Genomic DNA, 24837 nt, shown 5'->3' on the forward strand with positions numbered 1-24837 from the left:
TTTTATAGTATTTTTGAATAGTACCATCAAGACCATTGTAATACATTCTCTTTCTTTAGCAGTAGCTCAAACAGATGCTGCCTTAATTGAAATCTGAGCATAAATTTGTATTTAAATTAGGAAAGTTCTTTACATGAGTAATGTTTCTCGGAGGAAAAGACATGTTCATGCTCACTGATGAATTATGAGTTTTAAAGTCATTAAGTGCTACATTTTTAATTCCTGAAAATATCTGCATGAAGAAACTATTATCTGTATCAAAGAAGCAAAAGTCAAGGCTAGCAAAATGAAATGTATTGCAGAATTAGATCACCAAATAGGTTTAAGTGATTATGTTAGTTAGTAGTAAAGGTAGAAATATACTGAAAGCATATGCTTTGCAAAGCTGTGTTTTCCCCCTCCCCTCAATCTTTCAATAGAAATATTAAAATATTCATAGTTGTATACTGTGACTTTGGTAGCTTCTATAGTCCCTTATTTTTTTGTGCTTACACAGGACAATAGAATTAAATTGAGGGAAGATGTTTTTCATTAAATGCATCTAATTATTAAATTATTAAATTTATATTCTCTCTCCCCTGAAAACTCACTTTTTTTCTTTACAAACACGCAAGTTCATGGGATTGTTCTAGAGGTTCTAAATACCAGTGAGGTGAAAGAGAAAAATATCTGTTTTTTGATTCCTGTGGGGTATTCCTGCATTTGTGGGGAAGAAAACTCTGGTTACAAAATAGCTTGTGAGCATCTGTGACCGAATGGTGAACTTGTGAACTTTTCTCTCTATGCTAGATTCCAGTGTTTATGAAATATATATAACTGGGGAGAGAATCCCCTTTTCACGTGATGTAGCAATTGAGAACTTCCTTGGAAATGCTGAGTATCCTCTGGTAACTTATTGTGCAGATGTGTGCTGGCTGATGCTGTGCTAGCTACAGAATTAGTTTTCTAGGTAAAAAGAAAACCAAATACTGAGCTATTTTAATTGAGAAAACTTGCTTTCCCTTTTTTATCCACTAAAGAAAAAAAAAATAGAGGAATGTGAGTTTGTGCACTAAATGCATATGTGTTCATGTATGCCTAGACTTAAGATACATTCCTTTGACAGTATTAGTGAAAACAGTGTGCACAGGAGACATGTTATTCTTTTGAGTTGGCAAAAATAACTCCATTCCTACATGAACTATAGCCAGGATTTTGTTCTGTGTGCTGTTAAGTTTCCCATGATCACTATGTGCTCTTTTGTACCTCAGATTACGAAGTTTAAAGAAAAACACTTCATGTTCCTGATACGATCACAGTGAAATTAGCTGTTGTTCATTTCACTTAATGACTTTCCATTCCATGTTTACTTGAGCAATTCTTCTAGTGAAGCTGCATTTTGGCAGTACCTATGCTTTGTAAACTGGTGATGCCAACAGCAATTCACTTTGCAGGTTTGCAATATAAACACCAGAAAATTATTACCTTGCAAGTGACTAGCTCATTTACAGTACTTTATTCTTGGAAACAGGAATAATACTTTAATCCTCTCCTTTCCCCTTTTTGGACTTGGAGCTTTTGGCAGCTGCCTTGGCACCAGCTAGCACCCAGCACAGCGTGTCACTGACAGTTACAGAATTAGCAAGTATGTTTTCAGTAAATAATTTCAATAATTGCATGTATCTCCACAGTGTAACTGATAACAAAAATTTGGCATTTTATGACACATTGGCAAAGTGAGTTCATTCTTTGTAGTATTTTCTTATTAAAGATATGGCAAAGCAAGCTCATTCTTTGTAGTATTTCCTTATCAGAGACTGGATGTTTAAATCTTATTTTACTGTTCCAGAACTGAATACTGCAACAGATTAATTAAAAAGTTGAGAGAAATAGAACAAACATATTCAGGCTTTAGGAATGATGCAAATGGCATTGCACCCATTGACACAAGAAGAAGATGCTTGTATAAGCTGATTTATTTTATAAATAATGTCTCTAGATACTGTGGTAGTGATGAGCAACAGTGGTAGGAAAATGAGGAAGTTTATTTTTAATTTTGTACAGAATGTTTTTAGAGTGCTTGCAAGTCAGCTATTAGGAGGGAATGTGATTTTATAAAAAGATCTTTAAGAATAGGAGTGTTATTCAGCCCTGTCAAGTTAAAATGAGGCTGTTAATTGACATTATGCTGTTTTATTATATAATATGGAGTGGTGATGTAATTAATGTATTTGTGCAGTTTTGTGAGCCTTACAATTAATAAGATGATTACTTCTATACGTTCATAATGTTCTGCTCTTATAAGTCATATAAGTCTTATAAGTCTTTGCTTTTTATTATGTATTTTTCCTATTACTAGTGAAGCAATTTATTTCAGTGTTACTGTTTGATAACAGGGAAGGAGCTTTTAGAAGGATTTGAATGAGATCCCTGCAAATGTGGGGTATTTAAGTAGTTTCTGCTAGGAAAATTCTTACTATGTCTAGTGAGCTTGTAAATATGTGTCTTCAAAACCTGTGAACCTTTTCTGTGCAGAGTGAGAGCTGTTTTGCATCTTTAGACATAATAACAGGGCCTGTCCCACCAACTGCCATTTTGTGTTTTCCCCTTTTTGGTTTTGTTGTGAGCAGCGTTTGATGTGTGAACAAACAATACATAAATACCTGTCTATGGTGCTGCAATGCTGAACTCTATTTACAGAGCAAGTTATAACCCATGTCCTCTCCAGTCAAAACAAGAAGAATAGACGTCAGACAAATGCGTGTAGAAGCAGCTTTCTCTGAGGCAATGTACAAGTATTAAAATTAATCTCTTGAGCAAAGTCTGCTCTTTACAACTTCTTGCTTTCCAGTGCCCAAGTTTAAACAAAGCCAGTTACTCCTGCCAATCCTAGTTACTTCTCCTGATTTTTTGGAGCTGAGAGATTTTGCTGAGTTTTCTCTCCAAGCTCTGTGCTTTTTTGAAAATGATTTCTGTCCTTTAAACTTGCCACATTCTACTATCCTTTTTCAGACTGAGGATTCAACATTCTTGGATCAGCGTTTCCACCCCAAAGAAAACAATCTGTTTTATTCTCTTTCTGTGGTTTTCTTATTTCTTCTTTTTGTTTTGTTTTGGTTTTTTTTTTGTTTTTTGAATGAGGTCTGAACCTCATTGGTTCTTCATATGGGCGGTATAGATGTGTTTTCCCTGTTATCGGGACAGTTATCTCCATTATCCATGCCCAAAAGGAGAAATACAAGTTTCTATACAAGATGTGAACTAGCTATTAGAGCACCTAAACAATGAAAAATCTTGAGGTGTGTGAAAGTAGAAGCCTACAGGAGCTGACTGTACATATAAACATATATATCAAAGACGTATGCCACCTAATCCTCATGCATTTTACAATAAACTGAATAAAAGTGTGCGTCATTTTCTAGGCTTTGTTAGTTTATTTAATTAATTATTTTGGCTTTTCCTACAGTTTTTTCTTTCATTATACAAGTTGGTCATCAGAGTTGCAGTAAGAGTATTTCTTTTCTCACATTTAATCTATCTTTTTATTATTTTTTATTATTTTATATATATATATATATTTTTAAGAGGTGCAGAGGCAAGAATATGATGGAGGTTAAAAAATACATTTATTGCAAGGACAAATAAGTGAATGGTCCCAAAATTACTTAACAGATAATATGGTTCTTTTAAAAATCTACAGTAACTGAGCATTAATGACCTTCCCTGAAGAAGTTTAGTGATCTAAGTTATGAGGGCAACTGGAAAATTAGAGTGAGGCTGTTAAATGGGGATACTGACTGTGGATTTGTGTTTTTTTGTCTTTATTGGGTTTTTTTATTATTATTATTTTTAATTTTTTTTTTAGATTTCCTTAAAGCTACATGAAAGCAAGGGAAAGTTGATGCACTTTAGTAAAAAGCATCAAACAATTTATGTGACATCAAACATTTATGTGACTGCAGAGCTTCTGCTTCAAAAGATACAACGGTGATGCTGTTAGGATTGTTTTTTCTTTTGTTTAATAAAGCAGGTAGGAATGGCATTGAGAATTTACATATGTAAGAGCTCTCTTTATACTTCTGGTGTAGTATGAACATATCTAGCATAAAGTAGTTTACATTGACATCTTAGTCAAGCATCAAGCTGTCGATGTTCAAATCATTACTACTGTGAATGAATGGGCTTTTTATTTGAAATTTTTCTGGTTAATCTTTTCATTGTGGCCTCTGATGACTCTCTGTTGTTGAGACTTCAGTATTATAGGAAAGAAAACTTGGATGAAGTTTATCAGGAGATGTTGTTGTTCTGGGCTTACCAGCTGCTTAGTTTCTGTGGTATACTTCACAGAGAAAGAGAATAGCTATCTGTTTAAAGAAAAGATTGAAGAAGTTTGGATACAAGTTCTTGTCATATTTCAGAACTCCCAGTTTAGATGTTTGTGGTGAAATCCTACCTATGGACATTGTTTTGGATGCATCACTGTGTAGTGATTCTGCAAGTCTTGAAGCTGTAATTAATTCAGGTGGTTTGCTGACTTTTTAAAAATTTTTTTATTTTAGCTGGTTATCTGAGATGTTACCTATGTTATCAAAGAGCATATAGGCATTTTAAATTCTCAGGCCTACATACAAACAAGCTCAGGAACATCTTTTATTCTTAGTGATTTAGAATCCTTCAACAACTACTGAGTCACTGTTTGTCTCAATAGGTCCTAACTCTATTCCAGGAGTTACTTCTAATCTAAACAGCGTACTTAGATATTTCAGATTCATGACCTCAGTTTAAAGTGTTCTGGGACAGTGTAGCTGAGGCCCATTGATCATGAGGGTCCTGTGGCACCTCTAAAGAGCCTTGCAAATTGATAGAGTAGCCATGGACACGTGTAACATGAGTTCTTTCAGCAGGAACATAGAAAATGTTCAAGAAAATGCTTGCTTCACCAAGAATTGATTCTTGCTTTCCCAGAAGTCTCATTTCAAGGCATGCTGGTATGGCAGCTCAGCATGTTCTCCCAATTCCTAGGCAAAACAACTGTGCTGTCCTACCCAACTCTTGAGCACATAGCAAAACAGGACTTCACAGCCACCTCCCAGAAATCAGTACACCCCTGATTCTCAGACCCATGGTCAGCCAGAAGCCTTCTGTGTCAATTAACAAACAGCTCTTGTGATTCTCTCTGAAATACTCTGAAGCCAACTCAAGATGTCTAAATTACAGACGAGAAATAAACCAAATCAAAAGTAGTCTTTCTGGCTGTGATCAATTCCTCCCTCATGTGTTGCGGCTTTCACAGTTTTTTTCCTCTCCTAATCCAGTGCCATTCTCCATCCCCAAAGTACATCCAGCTGTTCATTTGTTCTTATTCCTCCTAGCCTGTGTTACTGTCATAAACAGTATATGCAGCCTGTAAAAGGATATGTTTCTACTGCAAGAGTTGGCAGTTGCTAATTTGAAAAAAGTATTCAGTAGTATGTGTAGAAGTAATTATTGTAGAGCAATTTCTTCTTGTTACTCAGAAAACAACTGAGAAAGTTACATAGAAAGCAGATAAACTTATGGATTAATAACTTATGGTAATTGCACTTAATGACCCTGTGCTCTATTAATGAAGTATTTTTGTTGCAGCAGAAGGGCTTTTTCTTCTCAGAAGCATCATGAAATGCCCCTGGCACAAGTTCCCTATAGGCATGAAAACATGTAGATTATTCTTCATTGCAGTTTGTCATAGATAAAATTTTCTTTACATATTATACTGTGGGCTTGCATTTTTAATGGCAGATGTTCAGAGTATGAATGTGTTAAATTCATTTAATTGCCTGATATTTCAGTATCACCTGTCATGCAAGAAATGTTGTGATTCTCGACCTCTCTTCTTTTGTATATGATTATTTGTAACAGATTTCCCTAATTAATTATTAGGCTTTTTCCTATTATCATGACACATGCAATACTAGTAATATTATGATACCAATATCATAACGGTGTGGTAGTGTCAAACCATTTTCTAGTTCACTTAAATTATTTTAATATAACACCACCAAAATCCAGGATTTTACAGTAAATATGCAAAAATACACGTAGACACAGAATCTTAAAAGGAAATCAGCAATGAAATAATTGATTAATTAAAATGAATTTTAATAATGTTTTAACTGCATAATAAGCTACAGTAGTACATTAAGGAACTGATTTTTTGGTGACAAATAGATGTTTTTTTTCACTGAATGTGTTGATCTTTACTTATTTATTTTTTTAGGAATTGCTTTCCTAAAGTCTGTGTTAGCATCTGCATTGAATAGTGGTTGTACTGTGGTTTGCTTATGACTTACTCTGTGTTTAAATATATGGTTTCATAAAGAGTATTGTGGCTTTTCAACCAAAGATATTGTGGTTACCCATTCTGAAATGCCAAAAAAATCTCTCTCTTCTACTCCTGTTAGAAAAATCAAAGACATCTTACAGTATAACAAAATAATTCCTTGCTGGTGATTGATCTAACATGTAGAATTACTTAATTGCGAATCTGGACCAACTTTGTTGATCTGGCCAGTTGTGGATTCTTGGATTATCAGTATTTGAAATCTGCCATATTACAATATGTGTGTACAAGTATGAGGCTTCCATCTTTCAGTAACATGAATGCATGCAATGATTTGCCCTGCCTTCAAAATGTTTGCTAGCATATGTTGCAGAGGTGAGGATAAAGGGCACAGAGCTTATTATGTAATTACTATGCACACAGCTCTGATGCCTGATTATGGTGAAAATTGGAATTATGCCAGTGGACTCATTTTGATGATGCTTTCTGTTGTACTAGCTTTAACCTTTGAAGATTTAATCCTGACTGTGTATCACAGGTGAGAAGTATTCAATTCCAAGTTCTGAAAAGGCATTTTCCCACATAATAAAGGCTTTGTGCATACATGCCTGATCACCTGCCTTCTTTTAGGGTATGGGTCTACACATACTATTTGGACATAGGTTAACAAATGAGTGGAAGAGACTTACATTAGCCATTTTCCTGTTGCATGGCTACTTACAGCTATATCATAAGTATAAAACTGTTCATAGAAATTTCACTTTCATGAAACTAAGCTATTGTTTTCTCCCTCTTAAGAACTATACAATAGTAAATATCAGACACAGCAGAGGACAGTCAGTTGCAAATGGAATCTTGCCAGCTGCCATACTGAGCTAATAATGGTAATGGCAATCTGTGCTATAAACTCAAGACTTAGCCAAGCATTAACTACATGTATGCAGTGTGACCTTATATTGCTGTCAAAAATTATAATAATCACATCAATTTATAGAGAGAATTATTAAGTGTTTGGCATGTTATACAGCAAGAACAGTTGGAACTCGCTAGGTCTCAAATGTTCCAGTATGTCCATCTGGAGCAGTAGATTAATACAACACTGCGTATTAAGAGGGGGTCACAGCAGAGGTTGTATGCTCTCAGGAGCCATTTTTAGGTCAGGATTAAAATCTACTTAATTTAAAGGAGTCAGGAACTGACATTATCCAGCATGCGCTTTGTTGATTTTTTTTTTTTTTTGGTTTGGTTTGAAATGAAGAAGCCAATTGGTATCCTAAATATACAGCTATAGGCTCTGTAGTCAAGAGACAGTATGCTGTATGTAGAAACGTATGAAAGCAAAAAATATATCACAGAATGTTCTGTGTAAGTTATGTATCTAGTCCATCAGTGAGGATTGCCTACACATGAAGATACAGACAAAGGAGATCTATAGAAATATGAAGCAGACAGAAATATGTGCATGTGAAAGTGGGAGCGATGGGTAAATTGTGGTTCTCTGAACTTTTGTGGCATTTTTTTGTAGTACTACTTAGATTAGTCTGCTCTCAACACATTTGACTCTAAAGTATGAATGAACGGAAGGATAATTCTTAGTCTTTCAAGCAACATTAATTCTAAATATTTAAATCTAATCTAAATATCGCTACCTTCATTCTTAGTTTGAGTGACAAGATTTAATGCTTCACTGAGTTCAATAAGTAATTGGCCATATTACTTCCTCCAGTCACCACATTACCAGTTTCGGGCAGTATAATGAATCTGTACGTACTGACAAGTATTGCTTTCTGTGAAATTATTGTTTGTGATACTGTCACGCTACACGTGCACAATTGCTGCCCGCATTATCAGCCCCTCAGGACTGAGGAACTGAATAACTAAATGCGTCTGGGCCCCTACAGGGAGGCTGCGTCTCCTTTCATGTGAAATTCTAGCACGTGCTGCTGTTTCATTGCACCCATCTAAATATCCTAGTTGTTTTGTAATCTTTGGGTCTTTGTCTGCCACCTTCCATTGAAACAGATGCCTGTTAAGCCACAGCATCTAGCATGGTTTTGACTCTCATGATTTCTGTCCATCAGTCTGGTGCTGTTAATTGCTTCCGTATTTCAAAGATGGATCTGCTTGAGCTACCACCTCAGAGCTCTGGTGCTTTGCACATTTTGAACATTCGGTTAATGAATTTCTTGTGGAAGTTGCTGACAAAGGTACCTAGTTGCCATCTTTCCTGGTGGAGTAGGAGCTTTGAAGAAAGGAGCTGAAGGTTGTTTGCTTCCTAACTGTCGCACCTCTCAGTTTATTCTTGTCACATTGTTACGTGACCTTGGCCAAGTTTAGGCAATTGCTAATTGTTCAGTGGTTTACTTAGTACTTTTTAAACAAATGGACTAATGGAGCAGAAAGTGGAATGCTTCTTAACTCAGCAATGACCCAGTTCTCTAGGTAGCTGTATTAGGATCATTAAGATTGACTCGGTATTGAAATCTCAAATTATCATTTTTAATGAATTTGTGTGTTAAAAACTGCAAAATACCTTTGAATTATTCTAAAATGTTTTTCTTATCTTTGCTTCACCAGTATCAGGATACGAATATGCAAGGTGTAGTGTATGAATTGAACAGCTACATAGAGCAGCGCCTGGATACAGGAGGAGATAACCAACTACTTTTGTATGAACTGAGCAGCATCATTAAAATCGGTAAGAAACAGAATCTGATGTGTCTGATCTCTTCCTCAGCATCAGCGTGCAGCGTATTTGTTACAAATTTTAATTAGTAAGGACAGATATAGTGTATTCCTTGGATGTTGTCTCACTATGAATTTCAGCTTCTGTACCTCATTGGATCCCTTACTACATCTGAATGAGTTTCGTCTTTGGAAAGAGCTCTGCAGCCTGTTGCAAAATTAAATCATTGTATTAAATGAACCAAATTATAGATTATTCTGGTTATGATGATGTTGAAAGATCAATATTAAAAGTTAAAATATACATATATATGTCAGTAATATCACTGCATACTTAAATCTCTTTTCAAACAAATCTGAGATGTATAGAAAGAGGACATGTGTTCTTCATCACTTCAAATTCAGTTTTTAAGCATTTTTTTCTATCTGATGTAAGTAGTATTTTTAGTAATAATAATGATAATAATAATATGTATGATCAAGGGTTAAAAGAAAAAAGAAAACATCCCCAGTAAAAATGTATTATTTGTTAGTTTGTTTGGTTTTTTAGCCATAGTGGATGTACTGAGACTTCAGTAGAAAGGGTTGGTATTTTTATTCAGTGTAGTAAGTTACAAGCAACCCTTCAAAAGGATTTACCCATCATGGATACTTTGTTGTTTTGTAATGATGGATAATTGTTCTCTCTTAATAATAAAAATAATTGTTCTCTCTTATGTACATGAAGTTTCAGAAGGGTCACTTCTGTTTACTGACTTTGCTTTAGTGGCTTTTTGAATATTGATGTCCAGCTCACAGCAAATCAGAACTGAGTTTTGTTAATACACCACAAGCAAGAAACTGGAAGAAATAGGATCTGCTTATCTTTTACACTTTTTTTATTCTTTTCTAAATCACATGAGTTTTTTTATATTTCCTCTACGGTGCTTTTTTTACTACATTGCTCAATGTGCTAATATGCCACAGCTGAGCAATTTAAACTTTGAATGCAAATCACCATGCCATGAACTCTCAGATGTCACACAAGTTACAACAGAGTAGATATTTTTTTCTTTCTGTCAAAGAAATGCAGAAATCCAGCTGATTTGATGATACTGAAGTATAATTGCTCTCATGAAATGTATTGAATGGATTCTTGTGTTCATTAATTAAAGTAGGGTACAGTAGGATAAGTACATTTACTGGGTAGAATGGTTGTTAGCTGTTGAAAAGAAAGATTACTTAGACTCTAAGTATCAAGTCTACTGTTTAAAACAGGGTAAAAAACACTGACCTCCTATACTCTCTTCTGATTCATAGTTTTCATTTCAGCTGTAACTTATAATAGTTTGATGACTTTCAATTTTTTAAAGGTTAAGGAATTCAACTTTACCCTGTTTCATACAGCAATGTGAATCTAGCAAAAATCAGGCAAGGACAAAAATTCTGGTGTGTCGCTGTTTTTGGAATGGGACAGGTGCAGAAAATAGAAACAGTTTGTTATGAACCACATTTTTATGGCAATATTTGCAGCATTTTATTTTCCCATACTTTTCTGTCTTAAGGCAAGGACAAAAATAGTTTACCATCTCCAAACAGTATTTATTTCCCTCATGGAAATTATAATCTTATCTGCCTGATCGTATTATGAATGTATGTTCTTATTTTATTTCTATACTGTCGTATGAACCAATTTATAGGAATTAGGCCTTGGAATAAGAATATAATGTATGAACAGGTTGTTTCTAATTATCTTTTAGAACATAGTACACTACAGTGGTGAAAATAAGTATTGTTCTGTACCTCTAATTTTGGAAGAGTCTTAGAATTTTCAAAGGACACAGAGATGGACTTTCTCATTTAGAAATGATTATGGTTGTCCTAAATAGAGTTGAATCTGTGGTTTCACCTCAGAGAACTTCTATAAGTTTCATTTCCACTCTGAGTAAATTTATTTCTTTTATTATTGTTTTGGTAGCTACGAAAGCTGATGGATTTGCACTATATTTCCTGGGAGAATGCAATAATGTAAGTATTCTGGATTTAGATGCTGCTTTTCTGTACAGTTACAAGTGCATTTTCCAGTTTTACAATGATACTTTGGTTTTATATTTACCTCATTTAGCAGGACACATTGACTAAATGCTGAATGTTAGCTCTTCATTAGGTTTATTTATTTATTTATTTATTTATTTTTCCTGCAAAATGGAAGTTTATTTAACATGGTGGCGAGGTTTCCCAGTTTCCCACATTTAGTGTCTTGGCCTTTTTTTTCTTCCTTTTCTTTCCCTTTTTTCCCCCTAAGATTTGTCAGTAGAATGCTATGTTAGTAGAAAGCTAATGTTATTACTCTGTCTGTAGCAACTTAGCTTGTGATTTGGCTCCATTATTATCTTTAACAAACATAGAACATAATATGAATTTGCTCTCAGCATACACTGTTCTTTTCATCCAAGTATCTTTCTGGTTTTTTTTTGAAATGGTATCAGTTCTTCTAATAACTGCCAGAAGCAATTTGATCGTGAGATGATGTAAATCTTAGGTATAGATGTTGGTGTTAGTATGATGTAAATTGTACTTCTAAAATTCATAAGGGGGATGAATATCTGACATCAAAATTTGAATACCATTGTGTCCAATACTGTTTCATACTCCTTTTCTTTAGTATCCTGATCAATTTGTACAGTAAGCACTGTACAATATTTTTGGTTTCTTTGAATGGCTACAGAGATGGAAACACAGTTTATACTTCGTTGAGTTCCATCAACATAAAAATCACAATTTGTCAGAAATGTTTTATCTTTCATTGGTTCGAGAAACAAATTATGCTCTTCTAAGTGAAAATTATTAGAGAGGAAAACATTTTTCTTGTTGTTTTTGTTTCCTTACATTACACAGCCAGTTTATTTTTGTATAGTTCATTAGCCAATTTTCTTCGCTCGTTGTGAAATAAATGCATTAAGAAAAAGGGAAATAGTGCCATTTTTGAAATACTAAAAAACCGTGAAGATGTAGAAACCTGCAGGTGATTTGAGCCTTGCCTGAGAATATTTTTTAACTTGTTCAAAACAACCATCTGATTTGAAGGAGGTGAAGGAAGGCCCATACATGAATTTAAGCAAAAAGAAAAATGGAAATGGATTTTGTGTATTTTTCTTTTAATGTTTATTTAATGTGATAAAGGTAACCGATTCTATTATTTTGAATTTGATTTTTCTCTGAATTCACTAAGTATGTAAATAACACACTCTTTTAATCAGTTTTTCATTAAGGGACATAGTTTAAGTAATGTGTTCATCTTTTGTGAATGCAATGTTTCGTTCTCATTTGTCGGTGCCAGTGTTCACTTTCATGAGTGGGAGATGATGCAAACTATCACCGAATACATTCTGCCTATTCCAAAAAGCAGAAACTTGCAAGAATTGTAGTCATCAGTTCTGAATGCGCTGATCTGACCGGCTTCAGAGGTAGTAGTTGCATGCCAGCTGGGCAAGAGGTTCATTTCCCTAAGCACTTTGTAAAATGTAGTAGTAAATTGCCTTTATAGCTTGAGACCTATTACAGTGAGGTTTTTTTGGATTAGGTTTGTGTGGCATAAAAGAGGTTTCTTCCCAGTCTTCTCATACTTTGAGGACCTGGGTGCTGTCAGACCTTCTGCTTTTATTCGCCTCCATCTGCCCCCCAGCCCCCTTTTTTTTCTTTAATAGCCTATCAAGCAGTTGAATGTATCTGCCTCCCAGTATAAGTCTTTTCTGCAAAAAGTTAAGAAGTTGCAACTTCTGAAAAAATACATTGAATATATTAACCACTGCTATGTAACTACATCTCCCAAAATGGAATGTTCCTCATGTAGTTATTATGGGGACCAATTCCAAGTTCTTTGATGTTAGTGTGAGATTTTCCATTCACATTAGTGGGCTTAGTGCCAGACCCATGCTTGTAGTCTGTAACTGAACGGTTATGCATTAGGCTACTTTGTGTAAGAAGTTGTCATTTGCTTGTCTTTGTCTCTTGAATATTTAATTTAAAGGATATGACAAAGAGATTAACCATCAGTCAGCAAGTACTGGCAAGGTTAATTTAAAAGTCTTTGCTAAATGAGGACAAAAGGACTCTGCATAGTGTAAATGGCAGAAAAGGGCTAATTCTTAAAGATGAAGTCAATTATTTTGTTTAGAAAGTTATAAAACCTGTAATTAGTGTAGACAAAGTAAAGCTACTTGTGGACACTAATGGACACATGGTGGAAAATTACTTCTTTCTTTTGATTGCTTAACTTTTTGGTGCTTGATTTGAGGTTTAAAAATCCCAATTTTTTTTATTATTATTATTTTTTAGCTTGGAAAATATACATATATCTACTTGTATTTATCCAGCAGCCTCCTGTTTCAGAACTAGACCTGATCTAACAGTTATTTTCACCATGCTTTAAAAAAAAAAAAAAAAAAAAAAAGGATTTCTGGTAATTAGGTATTGGGAGAAGGTTGTATCAGAATGGAGGAGCCTTGATAATAAGTAGATACCAACATTCACACTAGTGGTTTGTAAAGTTTACTGATATTTGTTCTAACTGTTTGGTAGGGAACCTTTGGATCAAAAATGAATCTAAAGCACTAAATCTACATAATTTCAGCTCTCACTGTAAATACGTTTGGCTACACTGGCACCTGTTTAAGGAAATCCAGCCTCAATAATTTTGACATTTTAATCTCAGCTAATGAACATTTTTGCAATATGAGTTTTGCGTAACTACATTTAATGTAGATCAAATAGTGAGTTTCATTAGGATGAAAGATAGCTTCCTTTCACAGAAATTCTAGGCTTTTACAGAATGAAAACAAACTGATAATTACTGCATAGTGTGTGCTGTTATTTCCTCATGGTGAGAGAAGAAGAGAATTGCCCTATCATTGCAACTCTTTCATTCTTACTTATTTATTTATTTTGTGGTTTAGTAAGAATTCATTGTAAACCTTTCCTGGTGCAATTTTTGTTGTGGACAGCACTTCCCTAACTTAGTATATTAGAGCTGAAAGCACTCGTTCACTGTGAGGATAAGTTTTTTTTTTTTTTTTTTTTTTTTTTTTTTAGAAAAGCATTTGTGATACATTTGCCTTTAAAGAAGTTTTAGAAAGTGTTCCTTTACCGTTTAGCAGGACAGGGTGCCTTGTTGCAGGTGTTAAAAGCACCCTGCAGAATTCAACAGGACTTTTGAGGAGTTTGTTAAAATAGCTGACCACATACAAAGTTTCAGTATAGCTTTGTTTTCTTTCTCACTGTTGGAGTCCATGGAAAAGTACCATGAGTCAAATAACAACAAACGTGGAAATTTCGGGATGATGATTTTGCCTTTGGGGTCTTTAGATAGGTGAATTTACTTGAAATGGAAGGTGCTGCACCAATTACTCATTAGAGTGCATTTAGTTATGCAGGTATTACTTAGAGTTGGTCATCAGAATGAGCATTTCAGTAGTATCAGTGACTTTCTTTTAGTTCAAATTACTTACTCATTCTAAGGAATAGTATGATTCTGCTGATGGTGCAGATGATTGCTGATTATATGACTCTTCTTTTAAATGATTGCCCTCAAGGAGGTTGGTACCATTCACACGTCTAACTCCTTGCTCACCCATACAGTCACCTTGTATTTCAAAATCTGTTCTCTTATATAATATACATCTGGCTGAATGCAGTGCAAAATACACAGGTTCTAGAAGCAGTATAGCTTCATCATTGTAGGAAAGGGATCTGAACAGAACTATGCTCACTAGTGACTGCTGATTCTTGAACTTTCTCTGTCTTACATTGTGCAGTGTTGATGTACTCTTAAGAAATAATATTTGTCCATGACTTAGTGCAGTTATGCAAATAAAGCAGTCTTAAAGTAGGCAACATTCATTTTGCAAATATGATATAATTGGAGACTGGAAACACTTCCACATCAAGCAGGAATGTTTCACAACTCTTAGAGAAAGGACATTAATTAGTTACAGTTTTTTGTTTTGCTTCTTGCGGGGTTGAAAAATACAGTTTATAATTCTCATGTTATGACCTTAATTAAATATCATCTTTAAACACGCCTTAAAGGATTTGTTGAAATTTTTAGTATTTAATGGTGTGTCTATGAAAATTGTGTCTAAGTACCCTACAAATTGTGCATGGATTGAAGTCCATAAACTAACATCCATCTATTTCTTTCTTAAATACTTAACAAAGAGTTTCTAATGTATTTTTATCTCATTCTTCAGATGTTTCTTGTTTATAGTCCTTATTTGTATGAGTAGTTCACCTCATGATCCCATTGATTCGTATGTAAAGCTGATCAAATTTAAAAGGCGTACACTCAAATTAGCTTTCACTAAATCTTTGGAGTGCTGCTTAGCTCCTGAAATTGAAAACTGTGCTGACAAGCAGATCATCCTTGCTTCAGATAGGAGTTTCTGGTAGCTTTGTTGTAAGAAATTATGTGAGGCCACAAATATGTGCGCAAACACTTCTGTGCTTCAGGGTGTATAATATTAAACTATTCTACAACCTCTGTTGATTCAGAAAATTGCTGCTGCTTGATGCGCAGTGCCACCTAGTGAATTTATGAGGTGATTTGAATTACTAAGAACCAAGCGTAAAGCGTCTACTCATTCATTGCTGTCTCAAGTTTTGTGCCAACCTGATGTACATTATTTTAAATGTGTAGACATCTCTGAAATTTGAGTCTTTTAAATATATTTCTAAGTGAAACTCTTCTAGTTGCCAGGCAATTCAGAAAACTATAATCTCTGTCATTGAGTTACTTCTGTCATCATGTAATCTACGTGCTAGAGATTAGTGATACTCAGCAGAGAGGAAAATCTGTTGATGAATTACAGTTTTACAGTTTAAATTTGAGTCGATAAATTATCCAACTGAAGCAAAATAAGGTAAGTAACTGTCAAGATATATCTGAATGAAAGTTTTGTCCTATTTCATTTACTATTCAGGTGGACAGATTGGTAAAATGGTCATTATGAAAATGTGGATCTATACAAAGACTAGTTATTTGTGATTCCGTATCGGAGTGCAGGGGCATTAGAATCGTAGAATGGCTTGAGTTGGAAGATACCCTAAGAATGATCAAGTTCCAACCCCCCTGCCACAGGCAGGGCCATATTAAATTGGGAAGGGCTGCAGATGTGTCTGTAGGGAAGTATTAGAATTCATAGTGATCATGAGAAACTGGTCTAAAGGCACTGGCCTTGTGTAGGGTTACTTTGAGAAAGATACTGAGAACTGCAGTGAACTTGAGACTAAATATGAGCCAGCAGTATCACTGCTTTTGCAAAAGAGGCACTGCTAGGAAGCAGTAGCAGAAATCTAGCCTTCATGAGAAGTAATGTTGCCATTGCTTTGTAAGTTGGTTGTGGTCTCAAGTGGAATAATATGTTTAGTTTAAGCGTTGCACTTTAATTAAAAAATGGAGGACCTGGAGAGACTCCAACAGAGTGCAGGGAGAATGGTCAGAAAGAAAAAATGGCATTGTTTAATCTGAAGGAAAGAAAGTTGAGTGGTGAAGATATGCTTGGGTAAAACAGAAAGGAGGAAAATTATCTCTATCGTTATGGTATATAGAGCAAAAAGTAGGTGGCTTGAGTTGACATTAGTAAGCTTCTCCAGTTGTATCTGTACTGAAGCATTACAGTGCATTGCTTCTGAAAGCTCAGGTATCTTCATTCATGGATGTCTTCTGAGAGCTGTTTGAACAAACATCTTTCAGAACAGTGCTTAACTGACCATACCTTAAAGCAGAGGGGTTGGAAGAGAGGTGAGTCACGTTAGTTTTCTGTGTCAGTGAACTAGTGCAACTCTTCGGATGTCAGTTTTGTGTTTCTCACTGGAGGAACAACTGGAGAGTTACCAGAAATGAAATGTAGTTAGAAAGTAACGGCATTTAAAGGGATGCAAACTGTAAAAATAAAACAACTAGTAGTTCTTCTGCAGCATATAAGTACAATTATCTAACATTTGCATCTTTTCCTGGTATATTTATATACTATATGGTTTAAAAATGGAAACCTCAAGTACTCTGTTAGCTAAAGCTTTCATAAGAATTGAGGTAATTACCACTTTTTATTTATTTTATTTTATTTTTATTTTTTCCCTTGTGTGCTTCATGCACAGTAGAATTGCTGCATTTGTGCTGTTACACATTTGCTTATATCTCTTCAACATTTTAGCGTGGCAGGATTGGGTTACTACATCAGTTTAGCCAGTTTGCAAATGCAAGCTTTTTGATTGTGAATGCCTTCCAAATTAATTTTGCTTGGTTTGTTTGTTTCTTTTCTTGTCATTATTTCTTATTGAAGTAAGTTTTGTTTCTGCAAAAAGCTGTCCTGAAGGAACAGCTTTAATAGTTGCTTGCAATTACATTCATCATTAAACTGTATGGTTTTGCATATGTAGATTGTCACATCCTTTACCAAGATCAAAATCCTGTTCCTATCACTGAAGAGAAAGACATGTGAACTGCAAATACCATAATGCACACTTAATGTCAACTTGTTTAATGCCCCTTTGTCTATAATATATATATTTTTTTATTTTTTCCCAAGCATCGTGTCATATAGTAATGCTGTAGTATTAAGGCTTTCACTAAATGTCAATTCAATATTAAATCACTTTCCACTAAGCATTTTCAGGGCCGGTTTTATCTGCAAAACTCGCTGTGAAAGTCGCCCTTACCTCCAAAGCAGTTTATTAATGAAATGCTTATGGTGTATGTACTATAATCCTCATTCTCTTCATTAAACCTGGGACTTATTAAGACATCTTTGCTGTAAAAATATTTTAGTAAAATCAGTTTATGATTACTACTTAGTTATAAGAAGTATTTTTAAAGAGGAAAAAAAACTGAGCAGTTTAGGAAATGGTAAACAACATGTTTGTGCTTCAAATCCAGCCCCAACAAACTTTATATACTTAGAGTTGAATGCTGTATAGCCTTTACGGATTGGTATTTGGTGTTCTGCTGGATTCCCATGGATACACCCCTACAGTCACCAGAAGACTACGTTTATCCCTGTAGTTGACCTCTTCATCTGAGGATCCAAAGGCTGAAAACTTTGGGTACTTAAAACTCAATGAGCATCTGTCAGGAGAAGCTGATGTTATACTGTTAGGATACTGGGACAGCTCCTCCTTAACTTTTCTTTCACTGGGATTTTAATCTACTGCCTCTGTTAAGTGTTAAGTTTTCACCATAAAAAAAGAACTGCAGTGCCACAATATGATAGCAGAACAAGATGAACAACAGCATTGCTTCTTGTGTATGTTCTTAGCTGTTGCATGTGAGGAATAGTTAGGGTTTTTTCAACCATAGTAAAGATATTGAAGATAAATTTCATCATTATTTCAACAGAATAAGTACATGGGAGTAAGGAAGGAGCATTAAGAGCCTTGATACTGTGTCTAATTGGATATGTGCTAGTTTTGTTACATATCTGAAAGTCAAGTTTGCTGTGTTTTACTTGCAATTGAGAATACTGTTAATATCCTTCATGAACAGGTTACAGTGTACGCTGTTATGCATTGTTTGTAGACTGGAAGGCTCGTTAATATATTGGTATTTAAAATAGAGATGATAATATATTGCAAACACCAGAAATGTCTATGAAATATACAAGGATGAATTATGTTACATTTGTCTATGTTTAGTGGTTGAACTTTCGTTCTGATTGTCATTTGTTTTGGATTTTCTGTGTTTTGCCTGTTTGTTTTAAGGATCTGGTGCACTATGTAATATATTTTTATAAAATACTACCATCATAAAACTAATTGAAGTTAGTTTGATCAGTGCTTGAAGAAAGACAGAAAACAGCTTCAGAAACAAAAGTATAATTCCAAAGCCTGATGATATCAACTTTATGGCTAGTAACAGTATAATTATCCTTTTTTAAGACCTGTAACTAAAAACATATTTAATTTCCATCAGAAGATTGTCTTCAACTGAAACAGGTGTAATTTAATTTTTGGAAACTACTACAGAGATCACAAATGATGACTAGAACTCCTTGCATTAGAAAAATAGGCACTTTTTATACACTGTAGCATCAGTCAAAAACTAGAAGACTTTTTTTGATGAAGACTTTATCTAAATGAATTAAGAGATTAAACTAGAAGGAAAGGAATCATTTTGAAGATTTTGAACCCAATTGGAACAATTTGAAATGTCACAGAATGAAAGGAAGGACCTTGCGTGCTCTGAGTTTCAGACATTGAATGGAAAACTTTTGGTGTTAGGCTCCAGTGTCCTCTTGTCTAACTACATTTAAAGATGGGAGAGAAGTCCATCACCATAGGTAGCAGCCTTGTAGAACCCACTAGATACTTGGAAGAGGTTTTTATCACTGACACTTTACCGGTGTTGTTTCGTTTGTTTTGTTTTGGTTTTCCTATAAGAGGCAGAATTGGCACTGCTTTTTCAAAACTCTTTTACATCACTGTATACGAAATAGTCTCCGTATGCTTTTTCCTATAGAAGCATGCATGCTCAAAACATTACATCTTAGTAGAAAACAGGGGGGTTTGCCAGCCAGAATGGTATTTACATGAGGACATTGGAAAGACCATGCTGGCAAAAGCGAGCTTTGCTAGCAAAATTGCACTGTATATATGCAATTTCAATTGGCCATTGAAGAACCCATGACAATTTGTGTGAAGATGCTGATTTAAATAATGAATCGTGAAACTTAAGCTTATGAGGCAAGTAATAGTGAAACCAAATTTCCAGTTAAGAATTGTATGTAGCTGTATTCTATTAGATCACAAGAAAGTAAGAATAAACTAAGCTTTTTATTCTGGTTAATTGATTATGAGTATTCTGGCAGATTCAATGTGCCAATTCAGTGTTGTTTTTTCTTTTTTTCATTTGCTGTTTGTTTGCTTTATGTGTGTATGTTGCTGTTTTCTCAGTAATGCATTCTTGTACACTGTATGTAAAATAAACACACTGATTTTTTGCACGTCTATGACTTTTAAAAGCCACTCTTTAATGAAGCTATGAATGTAAATGGACTTTAAGATTAAGCTTTAATTTTGGCATCAGAATAAAGAGAAAAGTTCAAGATTTCCTACCTTAACGGAAACCATCAAAATAGAGCACGTTCAATACATGTTCAGTAGAGCTATTCAATAAATTAAAAAAAAATAAAAGTATTTCTTTTTAACTACATGAGAAGTATGAAATAAAAGTATGTTGAAACTTCTGAGCCAAAATGTGATGTGGCAGCTTTTTTGTTTGTGTGTTTGTTTGTTTGTTTGTTTTTTGTTAAGGTAATTTAATTTTCAGTTCTGTTGCATTAGTAACAAATAAAGAACTGCATGAAAAACACAGCCTATTCTTGTGGAACAAGAAAACACCCCTTGGAAATACAGATTCAAGCCCTACTGCTGTAACAGTTTGTGTGACCTTTGCCATGTCTCTTATTCCTCATGTACCTGAACCTCTTTGTTTAAAGGGTCATGGTTCTGTTATACTCAAAAGGGTGTGATGGTGATAATTGCTTTAATACTTCAAGAGTGTCTGTTACTCCCCAGTGCTACAGGACAAATTAACTGATAGATGTAAAGAGTTAGACATAAAAAAATGAAACAGAAGATGGAACTTTTTGCCTGCAAAATGACCTGTTTCTCCCAGTTTCATGGGAGTTATTTTTTGTGTGTGTATGTGTGTTTTGTGACTTTAATAACGGCTAACAGACTGCTTAGTTTTGTGTTAATTTTAAAATTATATGTATTTTCTGAACATTTCCTGTTGAAGTAAGTAATAGGCTACATCCTAGAAAGAAACCTTATATGGGGCAATATTTTTCTGTGACTTCACGTAGGACATTCAAGGAAAACACAATTCGACAGTAATGTAAGTTGCGACTGACTTTAGCAGAAGAGTTATTCACTATCTGAATGTTAAATTTAGAGTGGGATTTCCTAAGAATATGGAAGAGTAATGTGGAGTTTATCAACGTACTTTCCATTGTCAAAAGCACAAAAGCTGCTTTTCTCTGTTATCTACTTTATTAAATCCTACCGTGGTACATGTGTGTCCATATACGTGTAACCACATATATGTATGTACGTGTATGTAACCATACTCTCTAATTGCATTTCTTTTCTTTTTTTCTTTTTCCTTCTAACTAGAGTCTGTGTGTATTTACGCCACCAGGAGCTAAAGAAGGACAACCACGGCTCATTCCTGCAGGGCCCATTGCACATGGCACTACGGTGTCAGCCTATGTAGCCAGATCCAGAAAAACGTTGCTAGTAGAAGATATTCTAGGGGTAAAAAGCTTCCTCTTTTTAATGAGATGAATGTAACTTATTCTTAGAATGAATATTTTGATGCTGAGGTTTATTGAGCTGAATGTATAATGATATAATTTACATCTGTCTTGCTACCAAGAAAAGAAGTTTAAGTCTGGATTAGCTTGATCTAGTAAATTCAGAACATCTAATTCATTTCTAAATCAATTTTTTTTGTGTGTGTTGTAACATCTTTTTGTTGTCAATTAATGGAAGTAATGGTATCATAGTCACTTAGAAAGAAAAATAAACACAACTCAGTCAAAATGCATGTCCTCCTGGTCTTGAGATACTCTACCATGCCAATCCCAAACAAATAGACTTCCATATAGTCAATCAAAATCTGATTTAATTATAACACTTCACTCGTACTGACAAGAATGTCAATCAGAGTTTAGATTGTTAGATGGGATTTTGATCTCTACTTACATTAATGTAAAGCCAGAATATTTATGTTATCATTGGAGACACGTCAAAAGCACACTAATGTAACTGATAGCAAAATTCCAGCTCCTTTTTAAAAAAGGGATTCAGGTACTCCTCATGAGATACTGTGATAATTTCTGGCAATCTGTGTGTCTGTCCTTTTTCATGTTTTGAAAAGCTTAGTTCCCTACCCTACAATTACATCAAACAATCAGTTAACTTATACTGTATGAGAGAACACTTTAAACAGACACACACACACTAAAAAGAAGAAGCTGCTTTCTCTGTAGTAGCAATTGGTACTTACCTGGACTACAGAGTGTTTATGTGGTGCTAGGGTTTTTCATTCTTTGACATATGGGGCCTAAGTTGTTACAGGTAATTTCCGATTAATGTCATGATGAGCTTGTATGTGAAGGCTGAATATTTTGATTTTGTATCCCTAATAAAATTCAGGGGAGTTATTGGGGATGGATTTTGAGCTCTTTGCTGGTTTATAGTGTGAGATTATTAACAGAAATCCAGACGAATTTTCTTCTTTGAAGTCATTTTTTTTGGATGAGCATAGCGATCAGCTAATATGTTGTGCCAAGAGGAAAAGGTTAACTTGCTTTCACTGTGAAGTTACAAGTTGTGAACCTCTGCCAAGGCTATACATTATTTGCCTTCCTGTGAGTTTTGGACTCGCACAAACTCATCAGACCTCTTCTGTGGAAGGCATATATGTGCTTCCCAGTCTCCTTTGTCATATAAGTTAGAGCTGAGAAAATTAGCTTTTTCTGTTGAATTCCGTTCGTATATGTCTTAATGCCATATTTCAGTTATGCTGATAGTTAAGGTTTTTAGTGAATTTTATCAGTAATCATATTTTCAAGCAGATTTGATCAGTCAAGAAGAGGAGAAAAATACCAATGTGTATTTTTTTATGACTGTTACAGTATTTATGTTTTATCAGATTATGTTTACATTTTCTAGGATGAGCGATTTCCCAAAGGTACTGGACTGGAATCAGGGACCCGTATCCAATCTGTTCTTTGTTTACCAATTGTCACTGCAATTGGTGATCTGATTGGTATCCTGGAGCTTTATCGTCACTGGGGCAAAGAAGCCTTCCATCTTAGTCACCAAGAGGTGAGACCCCCCACATTTCATAATTTACTCTGAAGTTCTCTGGGTTTAGCTGACTGAAGAGTAATTATTCCTATGGAAAAAACAGAAACTGTGCTAGATATAGATGTATAGATGTATAGATATTAAAACTAGTCCTCTCAAGGAAGAAAAAAAATTGGTAGTATTTTTCAATTGTGTCTTTTGTAACATAAGTATCTTAGTGGGATGTTTGTATATTATTAGCCTGGCAGTCACTACATGTGGCTTCAGCCTCGGTGTCTCAGCTGGTGTTTTTTCTCTAGTAGACAGAGGTTATGATAGGGTACTTGATTAACATGGTGCTGCTGGTATCCCTATACGCACAGCAAAGGAAAGACATTCACACAAAACCAGCTTCGTAGGCTTCGTTACTTGTGCTGCTTACACACGGTTTATTTATTTTTTAATGTTCTCCCGTTACATTAATCAGTCTACAATTCATATAGTCTCAGACTTGCATTTCTCTATGCAAAGCAGTATGGATCTTTTATTGTTTATACTAAATACCTTCTGTAACTGAAGTTCATTAATGTTTTGCTTGTAAAAGACTGACAACTAAACAAAAGCATTTTATTAGTAAGTTAAAAATATTTAAAAGGCCACTTTTGAGTGTTCTAAATCATTCTTTTGTTTTCAGGTTTCAGAAAGCCTTTGAATACTGTTAGTGGTTTTTATAAAATCTGTACAATGTCTTCTGTTTAAAAAAAATATATAGTACACAAGTGAGGGAATGCAGCAGCAGAGCTCCTGTACTTATGTCCTCTGTATTCCTATAAAGATCGTATGTTCCAAGGACAGGAGATCATGTATAGTAGCACAGCTTAGTTAACTGCAGCTTACATGACTTTTACTTGAAATGTCGCCCGGAAATTGTCATATTTAAAAGTACTAGTCCTGCACTGAGAGATCAAGTCTGGTTCTTCTGCCACCAGAATGGTAGTGAAAGAGACAGTGCCCATTTAAAGCTGGAAGTAATTGTGGCTGAAGAGACACAGCTCCAGGAAGATGTTAAGGGATATTTTATTTCTGTAGCAGATATCTTTAAAAAAAAAAGAAAAAAAAAAAAAGGGACGTATATAATGTAATTTTTAAAGTCCTCAACTTGTGGGATGTTTGTTTTGGTGTTATGTCTCTGATCTGATGGGTTCTTAATGTAATACCATTTCTAAAGCATAGATAAGCATCTTTGTGACACAAAAGAGGAGAAATATTCTCTTGTGTCTGAATGCACCTTGCTGTTACCGAAGCCCTTGCGAGAATACTGATACTTTCACAAAATAACAGCATTCCAACAAATTGTTTCTGCCTGTCTTTGTCTAATTCACTTATCAGCTGAATAGGGAAAACCATAACATAACTTGTATGACATTATCAAGATTTTTTCAGAATGCCTTCTCCTCTGCTTCAGGTTGCAACAGCAAATCTTGCATGGGCTTCAGTAGCAATACATCAAGTACAAGTAAGTATGGGTTGTTTTTCATCTTTTTCATTCTGTAATCCTTCTGTCAGAGCTTGATTGGTCAGACCATAGTGCGTTCAAATTTAAGTGGAATCACTAGAGAATCATTGATTTAAGCTCCTTTCCAGATCCTGGAAAAAGTATGCTAACTTTTCCAGTGTTCATTGAGCTCGCTCTCTCTCCTTGCAACCATGGATCATATGATTTAATAAATAGCATTTCTGATGTTCCTTTTATTTTTAATGAAAAGAAACATTACCAAAGTAAGTAAGCAGTTATTAAATCAGAAGTGGAAAAAAATACTTTTTCTTCTTGTAATGAGGTAACTGCTAGGCCACCTGGTTGCTTTCCTCCTCCCATAATAATCAGTTTTAAATTATTAGGTGTTTCTGGCTAAGGCTGCTTTAAGCCATCTTTGTTTGCTGCTTTATGGTCCCTCTAAGGGTGCGTCATGCTGTTCTTATTTGGGTGTCTAATGAAGCTCCATGCTGGTAGCTGCTATAGAGCTTTA

The 24837-nt window shown here is 34.8% G+C and overlaps 1 protein-coding gene across 8 annotated transcripts in view; it reads left to right on the forward strand.

Moving 5' to 3' along the window:
* PDE10A (phosphodiesterase 10A) overlaps nt 1–24837 on the forward strand; it is a 348909-nt gene that overhangs the window by 286169 nt on the left and 37903 nt on the right. For all 8 annotated transcript variants that reach the window (XM_046939136.1, XM_040697568.2, XM_040697564.2 and 5 more), the window contains 5 exons: nt 8876–8996; nt 10941–10990; nt 21131–21271; nt 22694–22849; nt 24276–24326. In XM_046939136.1, the coding sequence (XP_046795092.1) occupies nt 8876–8996; nt 10941–10990; nt 21131–21271; nt 22694–22849; nt 24276–24326 (519 nt within the window). The remainder of the gene's footprint in view (nt 1–8875; nt 8997–10940; nt 10991–21130; nt 21272–22693; nt 22850–24275; nt 24327–24837) is intronic.

Source organism: Gallus gallus, chromosome 3 (genome assembly GCF_016699485.2).
Source record: "Gallus gallus isolate bGalGal1 chromosome 3, bGalGal1.mat.broiler.GRCg7b, whole genome shotgun sequence".
Taxonomy (NCBI): Eukaryota; Metazoa; Chordata; class Aves; order Galliformes; family Phasianidae; genus Gallus; species Gallus gallus.